Raw genomic sequence first — 23,785 nt, 5'->3', positions numbered from 1 at the left:
CGGGATGAAACAGAAGTAAATTAGAAGGCAGTACATACAGTACCTTCACACAGGTACTTTCTGAGTTGCAACAAAGCTTCTGATCCATTTTATCTTTATTTTCAAAGGTTTTGTAACATGTTCCCAAAGATGAAAAACTTTTTCACCCGAATAGTTAGGGCCTGGAACGCACTGCCTGGAAGTGTGGTGGAGACGGGTTCAATCGAGGCATTCAAGAGGGCATTAGTTGATCATTTGAATAGAAACAATGTGCAAGGGTATGAGGAAAAGGACAATGGCAGTAGGTCATAATGCTCATTTGGAGAGCCGGTGCAGGCACGATGGGCCGAATGGCCTGCTTCTGTGCCATTAAGATCCTGTGATTCTGTGATGTGTTTTAATATATTGATAATTACCTTCTGGTCAATCAACAAAGATGCGATTAAGAAGATCAATGCAGTACTTGAAAGATCTTGGTGCAATCCCGATTAAACTCCGTTTTAGGTAAGCAACATAATTACCTGCAATTCTGCTTTTAAGGATACAAGAATTTATCGCTGACGGGAACAAATAAGGCATTTTAAAGGTTTTTAAAATGTAATTAAACCAGCTTTAAACCTGTCAGAAAATCTCCTAAATCACAATGGTAAGTATTTTTTGACTTTTAAACATATTCTGCTGCTTCCTGTGGCAATGCCATGCCTCATTTGGTAGTATTCTCACATCTAACTCAGAAGCTAATAAGTTCAAGTGGCACAACAGTGACTTGAGTACATAATTTATGCTGACACTCCAGTGCAGTAATGAGGGAGTGCTGCACTATCAGAGGTGTCAAGCTTGGCCTAAATAGCCAAGTGGTTATGGTACTGGGTTTGTAACCCTAAGATCAAGAGTTCAAATCTCACAATGGCAAAACTATGAAACAATGTAACTTCATCTGAAACAGATGGAAGTGGATTTGCTTGGCCTAAATAGCCAAGTGGTTATGGTACTGGGTTTGTAACCCCAAGATCAAGAGTTCAAATCTCACAATGGCAAACTATGAAACAATGTCACTTCATCTGAAACAGATGGAAACAGGTTTACTCAAAAGAGTATCAAGAGTTCAAATCTCACAATGGCAAACTGTGAAACATGTAACTTCATCTGAAACAGATGGAAACAGGTTTGTATTCGAAAGAGTATCAAGAGTTCAAATCTCACAATGGCAAACTATGAAACATGTAACTTCATCTGAAACAGATGGAAACAGGTTTGTACTCGAAAGAGTATCAGAGGTGTCAAAAACTTGAGCCTATTCTTTCAACTAAAAGATCCCATGGCATTATTTTAAAGGAGAGCAAAGGCATTCTCCCAGGTATCTTGGCCAATATTTATCCCTCAAGCAACATCATAGGAACAGAGGAGCAGGAGTAGGCCATTCAGCCCATCGATCCCTTGAACCATATCATCGCTGATTTTCTACCTCCATGCCATCTTCCTGCACTATCCCTATATCCATTAATGTCCAGTAAAACAGATTACCTGGTCATTACCACATTGTTGTTTGTGGGAGCTTGCTGTAGGCAAATTTAGAGAAGCATATGACTTAGGAGCAGGAGTAGGTCAATCAGGCCCTCTGAGCCTGCTCTACCATTAAATAAGATCATGGCTGACCGAATTGCAGCTTCAACTCCACTTTCATGTCTGCCCCCATAAACCTGATCCCCCTCGTCAATCAAAAATCTAACTCAGCACTGAATAAATTTAATGATCCACCCTCTACTGTTTTCTGAGGCAGGTAATTCCACAGGCTAATCTAAATTTAGGAGCACTGGGACATAGGAGCAGAAGTAGGCTATTCGGCCCCTCGAGCCTGCTCGGCTATTTGACTAGACCTTGGCCAATCTTCTGCCTCAATGCTATCTTCTCGCACTATCCCCACATCCCTTAATGTCATTGGTATCTAGAAATCTATTGACCTCCACTTTGAACATTCTCAATGACTGAGCCTCCACAGTCCTCTTGGATAGAGAATGTCAAAGCTGTACCACTCTCTGAAGAAATTCCTCTTCATCTCGATCCTAAAGGGCTTACCTCTTATTCTGAGACTGTGTCCCCTGGTTCCAGAGCCCTCCACCCAGGGGAAACATTCTTCCTGCGTCTACCCTGTTGAGCCCTGTAAGCATTTTGTAGACTGAAATAAGATCATCCCTCATTTGTCTAAACTCTAGAGGATACAGGCCCAGTCTCCTCAATCTTTCCTTGAAGGACAATCCCGCCATCCCAGGATTCATCTGGTGAACTTCCATTGCACTCACTCTATGGCCTGTACTAAGGAGACCAAAACTGCACACGATACTCCAGGTGTGGTCTCACCAAGGCTCTATACAAATGCTGCAAGACTTCCTTATTCTTGCACTCAAACCCTCTTGCAATAAAGAAAAATAATGATGCCCAATGTGGTGCTCAAACCTACAACCTGGATATCTTGGATGGCAGGGTTTCCCTTCCCGCCATCTGAGGAGTCAGCAGCAAATGCATCCAAATCCATATTGGCTACTCTGCTGCAGTTATTTCACACTCCAGTCAGTGTCAATTGGCTGGAAGCGAGACTTTCACCCCTCAGTCGTCATGCTTACAGATAGACCAAAGTTGTTCTGCAAAGCAGTGACCCAGTCTGCGTTTGGTCTCTCCAACGTAGAGGAGACTGTATAGGGAGCAGCGAATGCAGTAGACTAAACTGAGGGAAGTGCAAATGAAGAACTGGATACGCAGCATTTTGCTTTTATCTTAGAGTTTAATTGACTGCCACTTCTCTTCCAGGAATGCCTACCTTGAAGAAGCACTGCTCTTCTCTTCGACAGGATTTCCGCTTGTCTCTTTTGCCCTGTTCACCTTCATTGCTTTCCATTTCTCTCCTGGTGTTTGACAAGGTGCTTACTAAAACTCACTTTCACAGCCATATTTCCTTCCTCAGTGACTGTCTCCATCTCCGACTTACCCCACGTGGATTCCAACTGAAGTTCCATCCCTCTTGTTTCGAACCCACCCAGGATTACAGGTATCTCCGGGACATACAACACTCCTCGGACTGCTGTTCTCACCGCATCCTGAGATCCACACTCAGTGCCATGCGCCGCCATATGAACACACTCGACCTCTCCCTCCAGCAGCACTGACGCACCCTATCTCTAAGCTGTCCTTGCCCCCAGTTTCACTTTATTCTTTGTCTCATCCGATGCCTCAACAAGAAACTTTGTCTCTTTCTTTCAGGTGCAAAGGAACGCAAGCTCCAACAACTCATCGACACCAATGCCCACTCAGGACCCTCCACCCCTGCCCATCCCGTCTTCCAATCCCAGCCCCAGCCGTGTATTCACTATATCCCCTGATCTTCCCCTCTCTGATGCTGAACATTGTGCTCAGCAAAGGACTCAGTTTCATACCCTTATGCCCTCACCTCAATGAATTTTGGGCTCAGCACGATGCTGAACTCTTCTTCCGCCGTCTTTGTCTCCGTGCTCACTTCTTTGGGCAGAAGTCCTCTCCCCGTTCAACGGATCCTTTTACCCGCCTCCAATATTCTCACTCCGCCTAGACCCCTCCCTCTGGATTCTTACCTGCTCTTGATCTTTTCATTGAGAACTGTTGGTGTGACATCAGTTGTCTCAATTTCTCTGCTCCTCTCATCCACTCTAACCTGTCTCTTTCTGAACTTGCCACACTGTTTTCTCAGATCCAACCCTGACTTTGTCATCAAACCCGCTGACAAGGGTGGTGCTGTTGTTGTCTGGCGCACTGACCTCTACCTTGCAGAGGCTGAGCGTCAACTCGCAGACACTTCCTCCTACCTCTCCCTGGACCATGACCCCACCACTGAACATCAAGCCATTGTTTCCAGGACTGTCACTGACCTCATCTCCACTGGGGATCTCCCTCCCACAGCTTCCAACCTGATAGTCACCCAACCTCGGACGGGCCACTTTTATCTCCTACCCAAAATCCACAAATAGGGCTGTCCTGGCAGACCGATCGTGTCAGCCTGTTCCTGCCCCACGGAACTCATTTCTTGCTATCTTGACTCAATTCTCTCTCCCCTTGTCCAGTCTCTTCCCACTTACATCCGTGATTCCTCTCACAGCCTACATTATATCAACAATTTCCAGTTCCCTGGCCCCAACCGCCTCCTCTTCACCATGGACGTCCAATCCCTCTACACTCCATCCCCCACCAGGATGGTCTGAGGGCCCTTAGCTTCTTCCTCAAATGGAGGCCCAAACAATCCCCATCCACCATTACTCTCCCCCATATGGCTGAACTTGTTCTCACACTAAACAATTTCTCCTTAAACTCCTCTCGCTTCCTCCAAATAAAAGGTGTGGCTATGGGTACCCGCATGGGCCCCAGTTATGCCTGTCTGTTTATGGGGTATGTGGATCATTCCTTGTTCCAGTCCTACTCCGGCCCCCTCCCACAAATCTTTCTCCGGTACATCGATGATTGTTTCGGTGCTGCTTCATGCTCTCGTCTGGACCTGGAAAAATTTATTAATTTTGCTTCCAATTTCCACCCCTCCATCATTTTCACATGGTCCATCACTGACACTTCCCTTCCTTGACCTCTCTGTCTCAATTTCTGGTGATAGACTGTCCACCAATATTCATTACAAGCCTATCAACTCCCACAGCTACCTCGACTACAGGTCCTCAAACCCTGCTTCCTGTAAGGACTCCATCCCATTCTCTCAGTTCCTTCACCTCTGTCGCATCTGTTCTGATGATGCCACTTTCAAAAACAGTCCCTCTGACATGTCTTCCTTCTTCCTTAACTGAGGTTTTCCACCTACGGTGGTTGACAGGGCCCTCAACCGTGTCCGGCCATCGCCCGCGCATCCACCCTCACACCTTCCTCTCCCTCCCAGAAACATGATAGGGTCCCCCTTGTCCTCACTTATCAGCCCACCAGCCTCTGCATTCAAAGGATCATCATCCGCCATTTCCGCCAACTCCAGCATGATGCCACATCTTCCCTTCACCCCCCCGTAGACATTCCGTAGGGACTGTTCCCTCCGGGACACCCTGGTCCACTCCTCCATCACCCCCTACACCTCAACCCCCTCCCATGGCACCCTCCCATGCAATCGCAGAAGGTGCAACACCTGCCCCTTTACTACCCCCCTCCTCACCGTCCAAGGGCCTAAACACTCCTTTCAAGTGAAGCAGCATTTCACTTGCACTTCCCTCAATTTAGTCTACTGCATTTGCTGCTCCCAATGCGGTCTGCTCTACATTGGAGAGACCAAACACAGACTGGGTGACCGCTTTGCGGAACGCCTTCGGTCTGTCCGCAAGCATGACCCAGACCTCCCTGTCGCTTGCCATTTCAACAATCCACCCCACTCTCGTGCCCACATGTCCGTCCTTGGCCTGCTGCAATGTTCCACTGAAGCTCAACGCAAACTGAAGGAACAGCACCTCATCTTCCAATTAGGCACTTTACAGCCTTCTGGACTTAACATTGAGTTCAACAACGTCAGATCATGAATTCTCTCCTCTATCCCCGCTCCCTTTCCGATTCCCTTTTTTCCAATAATTAATATTTTTCTATATATATATATTTTTTAATATATATATTTTTCTTTTCCCACATATTCCTATTATTTTTAAATGTATTTCCATTCACTGTTTTATCTCTACCTTTTAGCCCATTTCGATCCCTTCCCCCTACCCCACCCCCACAAAGGCTATCTGTCACTTGCTTGTCCAGTTTCTACCCTTAATGTCACCATTAGCACATTCCATAGCTAATATCACCACTGTCAACACCTTTTTGTCCTTTTGTCCATGACGTCTTTGGCAATCTCTTCTTTGCCTCCACCTATCACTGGCCCCGTATCCAGGTCTACCTGTCCCACCCCCCTCAACCAGCTTATATTTCACCTCATTTCTATTTTTCCTTTGTTCTGATGAAGAGTCATATGGACTCGAAACGTTAACTGTGTTCCTCTCCGCAGGTGCTGTCAGACTTGCTGAGTTTTTCCAGCTGTTTTTGTTTCAGATTTCCAGCATCCACAGTATTTTGCTCTTACTTTTCAAATGAGTGTTTCAGCCTCAGTCACAAACTTAGGCAGTGAATTCCAGAGGCCCACCACCCTCTGGGTGAAAAAGTTTTTTCCTTATGTCCCCTCCAAAATCCTACCAATCACCTTAAATCTATGCCCCCTGGTAATTGGCCCCTCAGCTAGGGGAGACAAGTCTTTCCTGTAAAACCAGTTGTCAATATAGTGGCTTTGACAAAATATGAACTGCATATCGAACATCATGAACTGCCTACTGCTCCATCTAGTGGCACTCAAGTCTCATAAAGCTCATTCAGACCAACAAACTTAATTGAGTATTGCTGAAAAGAAAGAGACCTGCCCAAGCTTTTCGTCTTGCACTCATCAGGACACTTCACAGAAATACCAATATAAGGGGGAAACAACAGTAACATGAAGAGAGTGCTGATTGGTTGGCAGGTGGACTCCGATTGCCAGAGGCATTTCCATGGAGAATGCACCAGTTGGTGGTGACTGATGGTTAACTGTCAGGCATTGTTTGAAATTTAAACCAAGCAGCTTGACCTTGATTGGTCAAGACGTTGCCCTGAGGAATGAGTCAGCGAATGATTCACTTTTTTTGTTAGCTGAAAAAGGCGCAATGTACATGTTCTTTCTGTCTGCAAAGAACTGGGCCCTGAATATTAATATATGTAGCTTCCAGTAGACACAAATGTGCCACACTGTGAGCCCAACTGACAACCTTAAATTGGTTGTCAGTGTAATTCTTAGCACACTGAGGATTATTTAGCAAATGTTGTCCAACTGCTGAATCAGATCTAAAGTTGGACACTGTGTTTTGAGTTTTGCAAGCACAGGCTGGTTGAGTATGGTCTGTACCTTGACCATTGCGAACAGCGGCTGGGACATGCTGTTTGATATGATCCACGAGTCTTTGGGACATATGGCCTATATACCTAAGATCACCCTGGTACTGAAATTCATATACATTATTCATTTATGTGATAGGCAGAACATCTTTTTGGCTGACGACAGCATCCTTTTAGTGGCGAATACCACACATGTTGCTACTGCATGGTAGCAGAGTGAAACAGCTAGTTTCACCTGTTGCTCAAAGTTTTGAGATACCTTGCCCTTCCAGTGCAATCTGAGGGCTGAAAATGAGGGTCTTCAGCCTGTTCATGAGTTTGCACAATGTAGTGTGAAATGATCTGATCAGGGTAGCCATTATCCCACAGGATGCCTTGGATGTGTCTTATTTCAGCATCAAACTTGCATGGTGAGCAAACAGCTTGGGCCCTAATTACAAGGTTGCTGATAAGACCAATCTTATAGCATGTGGCACATTTGCATGTACTGGAAGCTACATACATTAGTACACAGGGCCCTGACAGAGAAAACACACACTCACATTATGCGTTTCAGCTAAACAACATAAGTGACAGCCAATCGCTGACTTATTTCTCAGGGCAATGCCTTGACCAATCAGAGTCAAGCTGCCTGGTTTAAATTTCAAACAATGCTTGGTAGTTAACTATCAGTCACCATCACTGGTGCATTTTCCATGGCAATGCCTCTGCCAATCAGAGTCCGCTTGCCAACCAGTAAGCACTCTCTTCACATACAGTATAAATTGTTTGCGGCATATATTGGTATTCTTGTGAAATGTCCTGATGAGTGTAAGAAAAGCTAAGACATGTCGCTTTTTTCAGCATTACCCAAGTTCCGTATTACCAAATGAAAACTTGATTGGCAGGAAGATGTCAAATATGAATTCTCTAATTTGGTATACTATTGCTTAATTGTTTGAGCCACTGATCCAGCTCACCCAAAATATAGCACTTTAATTTCCCTGAAGTACAAAAGATCTTACTGCAGCTGTGTCACTGTCATTTACTCAATTTTCTTAAATACTAACACACTCAGTTGGAGATTTAAAATCATTACTGTGATCTATCATTGAAAGATTTGAAGTAAATAAACTCCACATCTTAACTACATCTTCCTCATCCGCCAAGCTAAACTGTTTTTTTTTCACTAAGTTTAATGGCACGACTGAAGTCTACTGGGTTCGACTGCTGTCCTGTTCAACATTCTGCTCTTAACCACCAACACTAATAACAATTCATCTAGTCATTCATCTCAATCATCATTGTGGAACTTCACTGTGTTTAAAATGTTCACCCATATTGCAGTAAATTCCCAGAATTGTTACAGAGTAGAAGGAGGCCATTTGGCCCATCGTGGCTGTACCGGCTCTGAACATTTCGACTTAGTGCCAATTTCCTGCCTTTTCCCCGTAACCCTGCACATTATTTAAACAAAAACAATCATCCAATGCCTTCTTGAATGCCTCAGTTAAACCTACCTCCACCACACTTCCAGGCAGTGCATTCCAAACTCTAACTACTCACTGTGTGAAAAAGTTTTCTTTCATCTCGCATTTGCTTCTTTTGCAAAACACTTTTTTAAACTGTGCCCTCTGGTTTTCAATCCATTTATGAGCAGTAACAGTTTCTATCTACTGTCCAGACCCCTCATGATTTTGAAAACTTTTATCAAGTCTCCTCTTAGCCTTCTCCTCTCCAAGGAAAACAGTCCCAACTTCTCCAATCTTTCCTCATAACTGAAGCATCTCATCCCTGGAACTATTCTCGTAAACCTCTTCTGCACTCTGCAACGCGCCCACATCCTTCTTATAGTGTGGCACCCAGAACTGTACACAATGCTTTAGCTGAGGTCTAACCATTGTCTTATATAAGTTCACTGTAAGTTCTCTGCTCTTGTACTCGATGCCCCTATTAACGAAGCCTAGAATACTGTATGCTTTAGAACCAGCTCTCTCTACCTGTCCTACCTTTAATGACTTATGTACACATATATCCAGATCTCTGCTCCTGCACACCCTTTAGAATATCCTTTATTTTATACTCTCTCCATGTTTTTTGTACCAAAGTGTATCACCTCACACTTCTCTGCATTGAACTTCATCTGCCACTTATCTGCCCACTCCTTTTGAAGTTCTACACTGTCCTCCTCAGTTTATAATTCTCCCAAATTTTGTGCTGTCCACAAACTTTGAAATTGTCCCTTGCACACCAAGATCTGGGTACATTTACAAACCTGCTTCCAGCCCGAAAAACATCCATTAACCGTTGCTCTGTTTCCTATCCCTCAGCCAATGTGCTTTAAAAATTAATTGATTGTTTCTCAGATTTAACAAAATATAATTTGTTATCCCTCTTCTGAGAAACTTTTAAAACCATCATCAATGGCCTGGATTGAGGTAGAAATAAGAGGCTATTATTAAGCTGTTCAAATCAGACAGCAACTCTCGATGACCATGCACGCACACAAACACAGAAATCAGAAAGCCACCGTTTGTGTTGCCCTGCTCATCCTGAAGCTTTGATGTACCAGCATCTTACTGAAAGACTTGGGCTGGAAACACATGGAAGTGGCACTTACATGGTGCTCACTAAATTAACCAGAAGTTAGCACTTGTCCATTCCAACCCCAAGTCAATTTATAATGCCATCATAAATCTTAATTACTATCAACCTCTCTGGCACTTTCAGGTGTGGAGTCTCATTCCTTCAGATTTTGATTGTTATTTCTCCTCAGTTGCTGCGTAACCCAAGTGCTTCCAGCATTCACAGTATTTTGCTTTTGTAATAATGGTTCGGGCCTAGTTGTATACTAGTGTAAGGCTTTTGCAGCTCCTTCTCTTCTTCCATTCACCCAAACAAATTGCTCATTTAAAAAATATAATTAAGAAAAAAATATTCTCCACAGGAAAGCTGTAAACCTAGGCTCAAACATGGTCATACGATGGGGAAGAAGCACTTCCAATTAAAAGCCTCATGTAGCTGCTCCATTGAATTCTGTTATTCATTAAGAACAGCACAAGAATGATGTAATCATTATTCCAAAATGCTGTGATATTAGTGAAAGTTTAGGATGTTCAACTGGTGCTCTGGTTTTTTTAAAGTTTTTAAAATGCAGACAGTACTTATGTTAAGTCAGTCTCTCTTAGGCAGGCCCTCAGGATCAAGGATGACTTTGCTTCTACTCTGGTTTGACAAGTCCAATTTGAGATCTGCAGACTGTCAGGTGTGGGACAGGTGGGTGCTTGGAAGGGTTGGATAGATTGCTTGGAGGTTTGTGCACTCTCTGATGCCGCAACTTCACCTCTGCACAATACCAAAGCTTCTCATAGTATTCAGTGCCTTCCTGAATGAGCCCTCTTCATTTAGTTCATCACAAGCCAGGGTCCCTCATGAGTCAGTAGTTATGTTTGATCTCTTCAGGGATGCTTTGAGGACACCCCTAAAGCCTTGCCATTGTCCTCCTGGAATTCTCCTATTGCGACTGAGTTCAGAGTACAACAGTTGTTTCGGGAGTCTGGTGTCAGGCGTGCAAATATGTCCTGCCCGGCAGAGCTGTTTTTGAGGGATCAGCAACTCGACACGGGGCATGTTGGCTAGGGAGAGGACACTGCAGTGGGTTAGGCAGCAGCTGAGGAGAAATAACAATCAAAATCTGGAGGAATGAGACTCCACACCTGAAAGTGCCAGAGAATTAAGTAATTAAATTAAGAATTAAGAGAATTAGTAATTAAGATTTATGATGGCGTTATAAATTGACTTGGGCCAACTATCTTGTCACAAGATTTGGAGCTTGTACTTCTCCAATGTTCTCAGGCGCCTGAAGCAGGTCACCCAAGTCTTCGAAGCACATAGGTGCACAGGGATCACTGCTGCCCAGTAAACCATGACCTCAGTCTCAGGTCTGAGATCCTGCACGTCAAATGCTCTTTTCCTCAGTTGGCTGAAGGCTGAGCTGGTACGTTGGAGATGATAATGAAGTGTCATCTATATCTGCCTTTGTTGAGAAGAGGCTCCCAAGATATGGAAAATGGGCCACATTTTCCAGCATCACTGATCTTAATTGGCTTGGGCGGCAGCAAGGTGGGGCGGGGGGGGGGCTGGGGGGGGGGGGGGGGGGGAGGGGGGGGGGGGTTGTATTTTGCTGTGGGATTAGAAGAGATGTCAAACATATTTGCCCATTAATATCACCTCTAGTCATCTCTAGATTAACAGTCCCAGTCATTGAAAAAGTTAATGATACAGTTCTAAATTTTGCCAGAAAAAGTAATTCAGCCCACAGTGGGCAGTCTGGTAATGTCATCAGTTATTGTCAACTTTCAGAGGCAACAAACCAAAACCTCATCTGCCTATTCTGGTGAACATACAGGATCCCAAGGCTCTGTGGAGCAAGCAAAGTTCTCCAAGTGTCCTGGTCAACATCCTTCTCTCAAAGCAATCATCGAAAAGTATTCAAATGGTCATTTATCTAATTGGCTGTCTGTGGAAACTTGTGTGTAAATGTTGCTATGTTTACTTTAATTAAACAGAAATTACACTCCAAAGAAATCAGTTAATTGTGATAAAGCATTAAGTTAGCTTTTCTTTACAGTTTGGAAATTTTAGTCAGCCAATAAGAAATCATGATTAAACAAATCAGCAGAGTCTTGATCTATTCTACAATATCAAAGCATCTGCTGGAATTTCAGAAATAAGGACAGTACAAATTCAAATTAATTTCACCACATTACAATTAAACAATTTGTAACATAACTCACATTGAACAAAGGCAGTTTACAATGCATTTTTCAAGGCTTGACTCAAAAGTTCAATCTTAAGGAAATTCCACAATTTTCAGTCTGTAAGGTAATTTTTGCTGGCATCATCGGGCCAATATTTCCCAAATTACAATAATTCTCCAATTACATCAGTTACACAATACTTTAACAATCTACCTCTCTTGGGGTGGACAGCTCAGTGAGAGCACTTTGCACTTGTCAAAAAGCATAATATGGGCTACCTCTTACTATACCAGCTCAGAATTTCAATATACCATGTATAGTTCTTAATCCTGATCCTGAATTTTACTGATATGCTCTTAGAAAATCAAAACGGACGATTTTAAAATTACAGTATGGATCATTCCTTAAGAGATCTGGTTCAAAGCACTGTCCATTTCAACTTTACATCTTCAGTACTATATTGAAAGACATGCTCCACAGTGTCTCAAGTTTTGCTCATTTAGACTGAATATTTCACATTAGAACAAATATTAAAATGCTCAGCATGAATTCTTCAATTCATCCATTTTAAAGGGAGCGCAATCTTTCAAAAGGAGAAAAATCTGGCCAATGGCACTGGGAGAATTTGTAGAAAAACATTACTTGCCGTACAGCCCAGCAACATTTTGGTTACTGGCTTTAAAAAGCTTCAAAGGTTCTAGATTTTGTGCTAGTAATTCTGGTGCTAGCATTTAGCCAAGAGCAATTTCTAGCCTTACAAACTTTGAAAAATTTGGAGACATGACCAAAAGATGGAATTCCATTACCATATTACATATCCTTAACTATATGCAATGCTGTCTTCGTTGAACCTTTCTGAAAGGCCATACAGATTTGAGGAACCAGAAAAAACAAACATGATACCTTAGATTCCTTAGGGAAGGAGTTCATTTCAAAATGCAGATTCTTCTAAAGCATTTGACATTCTACCAGGCACCTGAGATTAGACAGCAAAGTTGGAATGAGTCTTACAATTCCAAAACAATTTCGTATACAAGATTACTGAACATTGAGCAGTCTTTCACAGCAATCTTAACACATGTAATCCTTTTTAAAAATGTGCAAGAGGAAAGCATAATCTGCCAGATTGCAGGTAACAATATTGATTACTTCACCAGAATCCATAATTAAGAACGTTAACTTACACCACAATGATAGATCTAGACACAAGTAGGCACCTGCACAGATTATAGCACAAATAAACACTTTCATATATAATGCAGGAGGACTAATTTTCTGAACCTAGGCTCTTCAAACACAAGAATTCTAAGAACTCCATCCTGCTACTTTAAACAGGTTACCACCTGTTATAGTAACATTTGTATTCTAAAGTTTAATGAGCCGTATTTCAAGCCACAAGTGTCATATTGTTAGTAAATGTAAATAGTGTACATTTAAAGTGCATGGGTAAAGTCTTTCATTCACAACTGTTGAACTAATGGAAAGCCGGAGAAATAAGACAGACACTTGTTTTTGAAAGTTGATTTTAGCCTCAACCATACTGTCATTTTCATTTTTCTTCACTTTGCTCCAATTTCTCCGATCCCAAAAGAACCTCTTATGGGTTTCATGATCTGCCTTTCAGCCAATCTTCTGTCTCACCATTTCAGCTCCAACCCCAGGATTGAAGTTTGAATGGCAGCAGCCTGATCCCACTCAAACAAAGCTGCATTTAATCCTGTTTGCCATCGCGCCATTGCCTTGAGCCTTCATTCCACGCCACATATACGAACAAGGCCAGCACAATATGAACAGCCACCACAGCGACAATGGCAGCATAGAAGTAGCTGTCTCTGTTTGACATTCCAAGTGTGCCTGAGAAGGAAAAAGATAAAATTAAAGGACTTATACAGAATCAATACTATAGTGCTATGGTTCAATCCAAATAGTATTTCTTTTAATTGCGTGGGGCCAGTGGAGAAAAAGCCTACATGAAAATAATGATGGGCCCATATCAAAAAGCAGAGGCTGGGGGTTAAAAGAAAAAATTCTGGCCCGATTTTTATATTTGTTTGATAAAATCCAGTTTCTTGTTATGGAAATCAACAGCGGCCCAAGTGAAGTTTTTTTTTTAAATTGTAGACTCGGTCAACCTGGGAACATTTCCCAAAACGCTTGAAAATTGTCTTGCAATGGGAGTGGATTCTGTCAACCATTCAATACATTTTTCCAATATTATACAGATGTCAGCCATGGCTCAGCTCTTGCCCAAGTCAAAGTTATGGGTTCAAGGCCAACTCCAGAGTCTTGAATATGTAATTTAGGTGGACACTGCACTGCAGTACTGAGGGAATGTTGCACTGTCAAAAGTGCTATCTTTCAGGTCAGAAGTTAAGCAGAGGCTGTGTCTGCCTTCTCTGATGGATGTAAAAGTTGCCAGGGCATCATTTTGAGAAAAATGTCGTGGTCAACGTTCAATTCTCATCCAACATCACTAGAGTAGCTGGTCATTTACCGCAGTACAGTTTACGAGACCTTGAAATGTGAAACTTAGCTTTTGTGTTTGCCTACAAGTGACTATACTTCAAAAGTACTTCACTGGTTGTTTAATGCCTTTCATCCCAAAATGAGATATAAATTTCTATCTTTACTGCTCACCAAATCATGTAGTTTTAAATCAAGAGGGTCTACAGTCTGAAGAGTTGCTGTCAAAGTACAAAGCGCTTGCAATTGTGCATATTCATTCTGACTTTGTTAGTGGTGGCCAAATGGAGTAACTGTGTTGTACACAGTGATTTACCACTCATTTGGCTTAGCATTCATGTATTCATAGAATACATGTTAAAACAGTTGACAAATCTTAGGATTCAAATTTACTGATGAACTGTTAAGAGCTTCCAGGTCAGTTTGGCACTTCAGCCCCTTAAAATATGTCACAGAATGAGAATTAGCTACATAGTTACACAGAAAGCAAGATCCAAGCTTTTGTGCCTTAGTTGCCATAAGGCACCATAGAACAGCTGTAATACAAGAGTTGTTTCATCTGCTTGTACTGAGGTAGTGAAAGTGTATAAATAGCAAGGGGTGTTAGAAACCAGAGTTATTGAAGGGATGCAAGTGATAAGTCCAGAATTAACTATTTAGGAAATAGAGCTCCAGATGGCAAAATAGTCCACAGGCAGAAACAGCACTGCATGTAGTTTTGCTATTATGCAAACCCTTTGTACTGATGCCGAATAATTGGAACTCATTATGAAGAATGAGATGTGGATGCAAATGTAGCTGCTTGTCCCTTTACAATAACATGGAGATCAGGCCTGAGTGCTGGCGACCCGTCTCGGGCTCCTCCAGTCACAATCTTATGGAGCAGCAAGTTTGCCGAGTATAAAAAATAACCAGTTTGTAGCAATCTCAGTCCAGTAATAGCACTTTATTGCATCTGGAAAAACGCTTGCAAACTACACCATCTGTAACACTATTAAATAAGCAATTTCCCGTTTGTTAGGTAATATTAAGTTTTCTAACTACACTTTGCCTGTCACAGAGGAACTTAATTTCAGATTCCCATGAACGCTAAGCCAAATGGGTGGTAAATCACGGTGCGCAACACAGTTACTCCATTTGACTCACCGAGAGTGGCCACCACTAATAAAGTCAGAACGAATAGGGAGTGATCTTTCGTTCTCCCAACAAAGCAAATGTAGAAACAAAATGGCAGTTTATGGAGATTCCTTGTACATTTTCTTTGATTTTTGTTCAAATAGCTCCTAAAGACACTAGGCAGCTTCCAGAATTTCGGACAGTTAATCATCAAGCATGGCCAGTCGGCAGACTATTTAACCTCAAGGCATCATAGCCAAACCTAGTTCTGGCATTACCCAAGACGTGCACTGTAATCAGCAGCAGGCACACAAGAGGATTTTACCTTTCATCACCCAGGGACAGAGGCGAATTTAAACTCAAAAATAGCAAGACAAAGCTAAACACAGTACACTAGGGCGCATTAAAAAGGAAAAAAAAAATATAAGGGCAAAGAGAGAAGAAAAAAAATGGCAACAGGGTGGGAATAGGCCTTTAAATATTTAGAACTTGTTCATGTATTTCGAGACCTTAGAATTATTGCAGTAATAAAGCTAACGTGAGTAATATTAGATTCACTTTACGTATTGTAGAAGATCAGCTGAAAATCTACGAAATCTATGAGCTCAGGGAGCTGACAGCATAAGGAGACTTTTACAAATATGTATTAACTGATTTAATTTCAATTGTTCATACAGTAGAAAGAAATTAAGCTCAATATTTAAGAACGGTTTTAATTTAGAAGACAAGAATGGTCTTAAGGAATCAGTGCAATAAAAATGGTCTTTAGACATGTGAAAATGTTCGATCCACTGCAAATACTTTTGTTTATATAGTGTTTTTAACAGTAAAACATTTCAAGGCACTTCACAGGATTTTCACCAAACCAACTAAGAAGTTTATTTATTCGTTCATGGGACGTGGGCCAGCATCTGTTGCTCATCCCTGTTTGCTTTCGAGAAGGGGGTGGTGAGCCACCTTCTTGAACCACTGCAGCCCATGTGGTGATATTTTAATCAAAATGATTTTAACGACTTGCATTTATATAGCATCTTTAACATAACCAAACATCCCAAGGCATTGAGCATGAGCATTATCAATAAAATACTGACGCTCAGTCACAGGAGATAATAGGGCAGCTGACCAAAAATTTGGTCAAAGAGGTAGGTTTTAAAAGAACATCTTAAAATGGACAGAGAAATGGAGAGATCTGCGAAGGGAATTCCAGAGCTTTGGGCCAAGGCAGCTGAAAGGATGATCACCAATTGTGGTTTGATTAAAATTTTGGATATGCAAGATGCCAGAATTGGAGGAGCATAGAGATCTCGAAGGCTTGTAGCAATTAGGGAGGTTATAGATATAGGGTGGGGCAAGGGCATGGAGTGATGTGGAAACAAGAATGGGGATTTTAAAATAGACCAGGAGCCAGCTTAGATCAGTTAACAAAGGGATGATGACTGAATAGGACTTGGTGTGAGTCAAGATACAGACAGCAGAGTTTTGAATGAGCACAAGTTTATGTAGCATGGAAGGTGAAAGGCCAGCTCAGAGATGAATAGAATAGTCAATTCTATCGGTAACAAAGGCTTGAGTTAGGCAAGGTCTAAGTTGGGTGTAGTTACAGTGGTGAAATTAGGCAGTCTTGGTGATTGAACAGGTATGTGATTGGAAGGTCATTCCTGGGGTCAAACACCAAGGTTATGAATGGTCTGGCTCAGCCCTGCCAGTTGCCAGGGTGAGGAATGGAAACAATGGTCAGATGAGGCAATTGGCAGCAAGGACCAAAGACAAAAGCTTCAGTCTTCACAATATTTAGCTGTAGGAAATTTCTAATTATCCAATATAAGATGTCAGACAAGCAGTCTGACAAATCAGAGACAATGGAGGGGTTAAGAGAAGTGGTGGAGAGACAGAGATGGGTGCCGTGAGCATACATGTGGAACGTGATGTATTGTTTTTGTATGATGTTGCTGAAGGGCAGCACACAGATGAGAAATTGAAGGAGGGCAAAGATGGATCCTTGAAGACTCCAGAGACAAATATTCAACAGGTGGAAACAGAAGCCATGACAGGGACACATTGACTATGATTCAACAGTAAGAATGGAAACAGGTGGAGAATGGAGATGGAGAAACCCAGCTGGTGAATGAAGGAGAGGCAATGGATGAGGACAGTGCGTTCAACTGTGTCGAAAGCTGCAGATAGATCAAGGAGGATACAGAGGGATTACCAAGGCCACTGTTACAGAGAATGTGCTTTGATAAGGACCATTTCAGTACTGTGACAGGAGTGGAAACCTATTTGGAGGAATTCAATCATGACATTGCAGGTAATATGGACACAGATTTGGAAGGCAACAACACTTTCATGGATTTTGAAGAGGAAAATAAGGTTGGAGATGACACAGTAGTTTTCTAGGACAGGGGAATGACAGTTGGGTCTTTTGAGAGAGATGATAAAGGCAGATATGAAGGGGAAGAGGATAGCACTTTAGGACAGAAAACCACCATCAGTTAATATGGGGATCAGGAAGGCAAGTTTGGTGGTCAACAGTTTGGTGAGAATAAGGTCGATGGAACAGGGTCTCCTAGACCAGATTAGTTCAAAGAGAGCATGGCTGGAGACGGGATAGAATCAATAAAAATATGCAAGTTCAAGGGTATAGCAATGGAGATCAGTAGAGGAAATATGGCCTGCTAGGGGAAGGGAGGGAAGCAGCTGAACGGATGGTCTGTGACAAAATGAGCTCCCTGCACTTGTAAAGGTGGAGGAAGAATGGGAGGATGGTTTAAGGTGACAATTTGTGTTAGAGAAGAGAAAGTGGGGGTTTACCTTTGCATTCTAAGATGATCTTTACAGAGTGAGCAATTTTAAGGAGTGCCTTACAGGGGCAGAGGGTTGTGGGGAGGTTTAGGGAAAGAATTCAAAAGTTTAGGGTTTAGGAGGCTGAATTTTCCTTTTACTTCCCAAACATATTTTCACACTGGTGACATGAATCAGGTTAAAGTGCTGTTATATAAAAGCATCTCTACCCTACAGCTACCCCAATAAAAATTCCATTCATAAGCTCATTTAGTGTAAATTATAACCAATAACCTACAATACACTTTTGCACATTTGTAAGCTACTGATGTATGTGCAAATTCATAGTGACACAAATAAACATGCTGCATGCTGACTCTGGTTTATAGAATCTCTTCGGTGACAGTCTGGCAGTTTCTATTTGCGTTGCCAGCAATAGATGAAAGCAGCATAAAGTCCCTGTACCATAAACTTATACCAATAACCAGCGGTTCAGGGATAGAGACCAGGGTATAATCTGCAGCTTTTATGCAAGTTTTTGGATTGCATTATCTTGTGAAACAATCGCCTCCAAATCAGTTGAAAGGAACAAATCTTTACACCAAAAATAATACATTAAGATGCAGTTACCTTCAAACACATAAGACTTTGTCCCAAAATACAACCCAATTGGTAGAGTGATCATCAGGAATGTGAAAAAGAGAAGAGTCTTCAGCACTGCTAACAATGAGCCATCATTGCTGAAAATGATCAAAAACAATGTTAACAGGTCCATACAGTGGTTAGTGTAAACAAGTCTATTTACAACAAGCCATATTTCAGCAATATTTCAACTAGTTTTAACCAGACTTAGCTGGAAAGGCCTAGGACATGACTGAAAAGATACCAATGCAAGCAAAAAGAGGTTTTCATCTTCATAAAAGATCACATTCCTGGTTGTTATGAGCCAGACAATTTCTCGGTACATTTCTTACATTACAGCAGTGGCCACACTTCAACAAATACTTCAGATGTTTGATGGTCATGAAAAAGCAACAAATAAATTCAAGATTTCCTTTTTGTTAAATGAAGGTGCAATCTAACTTGTGGAGGACGGGGATATGAGAGACATTAAAAGATTGTTTTCACATGTGAGTGAGAAGCTCAGTATACTAGATGAAAATGTAGCGCTGTGCTAGTTAGAAATAAATGTAGAACGTGATTGGCTTTTACAAGAAGTTGGAACTCAACCTGGATAAGTCACCAGGTCATAATGGCAGACATCCTGGACTAAAGGAAGTCTTCAAGCACAATCTTTTAATCCTTCTCAAAAATAAAAATTATGCTGGCAGGAGGGTGTTGGGGGGGACTGAAGGGGCCCGTTATTCAATAAGTTAGAAAGTGAAAGCCCAGTACCCAAAGCACAGTTTGTCCAACATGTATGAGTAAGATTAAGAACTTGTAATTCAAGATCAAATTAGTGAGCAAGAGAGATACAAATGATCTCAGGATTATAGGCAGGTTAGCAGGATTGGAAGATGGCTGGCAAGAGCTATTTAATATATTGTATTGGATAATGCGGTTTGAGGGGAGAAAAGGCTGAAGTGTAGGAATAGAAACACCCTTAAAAGTAAGTTACCATAAAGTCACACAAAAAATTGCAGTATAACAGGAGCGAAAACAATTTATGAGGTTAAACTCGACATACTTAGCATCTTCCAAACCCATGACCACTAACATCTAGAAGGGCAAGGGCAGCAGATAGATGGAAACACCCTTGAAGTTCCCCTCCAAGTCACTCACCATCCTGACTTGGAATTATATTGCCGTTCCTTCACTGTTGCTGGGTCAAAACTCTTGAACTCCCTTCCTAACAGCACTGTGGGTGTACCTATACCATATGGACTGCAGCGGTTCAAGAAGGCAGCTCACCACACCTCTTCAAGGGCAACTAGGGATGGGCAATAAATGCTGGCCTAGCCAGTGAAGCCCACATCCCATGAATGAATAAAAAAAAATACTGGGACTATTGTATTAGAGAAGGTAAACTGGGGATTTACAAGAATATTGCCAGTACTAGTAAATTGCAGCAATGAGGAAAGATTGAATAGGGTGGGATTGTTCTCCCTGGAAGAAGGGAAGCTGAGGGGAAATTTAATTGTGATGTACAACATTGTGAGGGGCCTGTACAGAGTAGATGGGAAGGACCTATTTACTTTAGGAGAGAGGTCTGTAATTAAGGGGCATAGATTTAAAGTGATCGGTGGAAAGACTAAAGGGGAGATGAGCAAATTTTTATTCAGGCAGAGCATTGTGGGGGTCTGGAACTCTCTGCCTGAAAGGGTAAGAGAGGCAGAAACTCACTTTCTTCCTAGCTGAGCGTGTTCTCTCACTGAACAATTTCTCCCTAAACTTGTCTCACTTCCTCCAAATAAAAGGTGTGGCTATGGGTATCGCATGCCTGTCTTTTTATAGGGTATGTGGAACATTCCTTGTTCCAGTCCTGATCAGGCCCCCTCCCACAATTCTACTCTCGGTACATCGATGACTGTTCTGGTGCCGCTTCATTCCCTTGCCTGGACCTAGAAAAATGTATCCATTTTGCTTCCAATTTCCACCCCTCCATCATTTTCACATGGTCCATCTCCGACACTTCCCCTCCTTGAACCTTCTGTCTCAATTTCTGGGGATAGTCTATCCATCAATATTCATTACAAGCCCTCCGACTCCCACAGCTACTTCGACTCAACTCCTCACATTCTGACTCCCGTAAGGACTCTGTCCCATTCTCTCAGTTCCTTCGCCTCCATCGCATCAGTTCTGATGATGCCACTTTCCAAAACAATGCTTCTCACGTCTTCCTTCTTCCTTAACCAAGGTTTCCCACTCACAGTGGTTGACAGGGCCCTCAACCATGTCTGACCCATCTCCCGCACCTCTGCCCTCACAGCTTCCTCTCCCTCCCAGAACCATGATAAGGTCCCCCTTGTCCTCACTTATCACCCCACCAGCCTCCGCATTCAAAGGATCGTCCTCCGCCATTTCCACCAACTCCAGCATGATGCCACCACCAAATACATCTTCCCTTCACCCCCCCTCAGCATTCCACAAGGATCCTTCCCTCCGGGACACCCTGGTCCACTTCTCCATCACTTCCAACACCTCAACCCCCTCCCACAACACCTTCCCATGCAATCGCAGAAGGTGCATCACCTGTCCCTTTACTTCCCCCCTCCTCACCTTCCAAGGGCCTAAACACTCCTTTCTGCTTCACTTGCATTTCCCTCAATTCGGTCTACTGCATTCGCTGTTCCCAATGCGGTCTCCTCAACACTGGGGAGACCAAACGCAAACTGGGTGACCGCTTTGCGGAACACCTTCGGTCTGTCTGCAAGCATGACTCAGACCTTCCTGTCGCTTGCCATTTCAATGCCCCCACCCTGCTCTCATGCCCACATGTCCTTGGCTTGCTGCAATGTTCCAGTGAAGCTCAACGCAAACTGGAGGAACAGCACCTCATCTTCCGATTATGTACTTTACAGCCTTCCGGACTTAACACTGAGTTCAACAAATTCAGACCATGAACTCTCTCCTCCATCCCCATCCCCCTTTTTTCCATATTCATTTTAATTTTTGTTAATTTTTTCCCTCTTATTTTCATTATTATTTTTAAAATTTATTTCCATTCATTGTTTTATCCCCAGCTTTTAGCCTATTTTCGATCTTTCTTCCCACCACTGTCCCCTCCCTCCTACCCCCACTAGGGCCACCTGTCACTTTCCAGAACGCTTATCCTGGTCTGGCCATTATCACATTTTGCTTTCTTAATGTCACCATTAGCACCTCATTCAGCTAGAGCCATCACCATTAACTCTTTGACCTTCTGTTTATGACATCTTTTGCCATCTCTCCATTGCCTCCACCTATCGCTGGCCTTCTATCCAGCTTCGCTGGTTCCAACCCACCATCCCCCCTTTAATCAGTATATTTCACCACATTTCTACCTCCTTTTAGATCTGAAGAACTCATACAGACTCGAAATGTTTTCTTTGTCTCTCTCTCCACAGATGCTGTCAGACCTGCTGAGCTTTGCCAGCATTTTTTAATCTTTGTTTTAGAGAATCTTAAAGACTGACTGGTTAGAAATCTTCAAGATTACAATGGCCTATAACTGATCTGTGGAAACAGTCACCAGACAGCACAAGTTGAAGATAATCACAAAAAGATTAAAGTGAAGGTTAAAAAAAATTAAAATGATATTGGAAGTGTGGGATTAGACTAAACAGCAGAGAAAATCAGTGTAGGATTAGTAGTGTAAATGGGCTGTTTTTTTAATGCAACATTTTGCAAGTCTACTTTTGTGTTTTTGCCATTTGAAATTTGTCATAGAAGATTCTCAATTTGAAAGCTCAGACCATTTAGTGTTTGCCTTAGTCCACAGAGTCCTCAATTTCAGAGGACAAAAGAACTGCTCGTTTTGGCCAGGTTTTGTTACTCAGAATTCCTACGAATTATAGTGACAATTGAAGGAAAGAAAAGGAGCAATTGGTCAAATCATTCCCAAAGTTGCTTGAAACGAAAAGCAACTCAGTCACGTGCCAAGGAGGAAAAAACAGAGCTCCACTAATTCCCTTAAGTTTCATTTCCGCCCAGTGTGAGGCTCCAATTGACACACATTCACTCGATTTGGAAAGCAAAGCGTGTTCCCTTTTCCTAGAACAATTCGATCTATATCTGCAACCCCCTCCACACAAAAAATAAGAGCAACAATTGCAATGTATTCTAAGGTAAAGTCAAAATACTGAGGATGCCGGAAATCTGAAAATAAAAATAAAATAAAAATAGCTGGAAATAGCTATTTTTATTGCAATGTTTCCGCCGGGCACAGGTCCAGCTAAAACCCTGCCTCACAAGTTACACATCAGAAATGGCAAATGGGCTGAGGAGGGAGACGCAAGGTCAGAGTGAATGACCCGGAACCCTTGTGACTGGCCTGGCGGCAGCACGGACCAAATTAACGGACACCTTGCACCTGACTCGGGGGGTGGGGGGGCGCGATGTTGACGCACAGCACAAACTGATTTGGTTTTTTTATATATATATATATATATATAATATTTTCCATCGAAAGGCAGCTTCCGCTATAAAGGCCCAGGATCCGCGCTCTCTCGCCGCTGCCGCGCTCACCCCCTGAAGTCGGCGATCGGAGCCGCATTCAACACCGCCTTGTCCAAACGCTCCATCTTCCTGCTGACGCACTTCCGCCTCTCCGGAGTCAGCTGATGGTGGCGTGTGTCGTCACTTCCTGCCCCCGGGCTGCTAGTGTCACTCAATGGGAAGTTCCCCTCGAGGCTCGGGTTCAATTCCCACTGTAGCATCTGGCGGGAATTTAAACTCAATTAAATATTTCGATAACTTTGGAATACAAAAGCCACCGACATCAATGGCCATCATGAAACTACCGGATTGTCATTAAAAGCCCCATCTAATGTTCTTTGGGGAAGGAAATCTGTTGAGGTAGATCGTCCATGATCTATTCCAGTTGAATGGGGGAAGCAGAGTCAAGGGGCCGAATGGCCTACTTCTCCTATTCCCTATGTTCCCATGTGCTTAGCCAGACCAGTCTATGCAACAAAAGACTTGCATTTATTTTATATAGGATCTTTGGTGACCGTCGAACATCCCAATGCAATTGGCACTGAAATTCATACAAATCATTGCTTAATATGAATTTCAATGTCAAACAATATTACCAACATCAAATGTGAAAGGTTAAAAATCTGATAGCATTTTTATTTATAAGTTCATTTCAGATCTTA

At 42.5% G+C, this 23,785-nt stretch overlaps 1 protein-coding gene across 1 annotated transcript; it reads right to left on the bottom strand.

The window, feature by feature from the left end:
- Window positions 1-11,403: 11,403 nt before the first annotated feature.
- vma21 (vacuolar ATPase assembly factor VMA21) lies at window positions 11,404-23,242 on the bottom strand. Its single transcript, XM_041196356.1, has 3 exons — window positions 23,154-23,242; window positions 18,618-18,727; window positions 11,404-13,481 (listed from the first exon to the last, which is right to left on the bottom strand). The coding sequence occupies exons 1-3, from the start codon at window positions 23,207-23,209 to the stop codon at window positions 13,339-13,341; spliced, it is 309 nt and encodes a 102-aa protein (XP_041052290.1). The 5' UTR covers window positions 23,210-23,242; the 3' UTR covers window positions 11,404-13,338.
- Window positions 23,243-23,785: the final 543 nt, after the last annotated feature.

This window comes from Carcharodon carcharias, chromosome 9 (genome assembly GCF_017639515.1).
Source record: "Carcharodon carcharias isolate sCarCar2 chromosome 9, sCarCar2.pri, whole genome shotgun sequence".
Classification (NCBI taxonomy): domain Eukaryota; kingdom Metazoa; phylum Chordata; class Chondrichthyes; order Lamniformes; family Lamnidae; genus Carcharodon; species Carcharodon carcharias.
The sequence above is the reverse complement of the archived record's forward strand: the minus strand, read 5'-3'. Positions and strand labels throughout refer to the sequence as shown.

Bases quoted from the DNA above. Each gene is read 5' to 3' on its own strand.
- vma21 (XM_041196356.1), bottom strand. From the start codon at position 23,209: ATGGAGCGTTTGGACAAGGCGGTGTTGAATGCGGCTCCGATCGCCGAC. The intron at 18,728-23,153 runs GTGAGCGCGGCA...GATCATTTTCAG, and splicing joins CCGATCGCCGACTTCAGGGG to CAATGATGGCTCATTGTTAG. The intron at 13,482-18,617 runs GTAACTGCATCT...TTTCCTTCTCAG, and splicing joins AAAGTCTTATGTGTTTGAAG to GCACACTTGGAATGTCAAAC.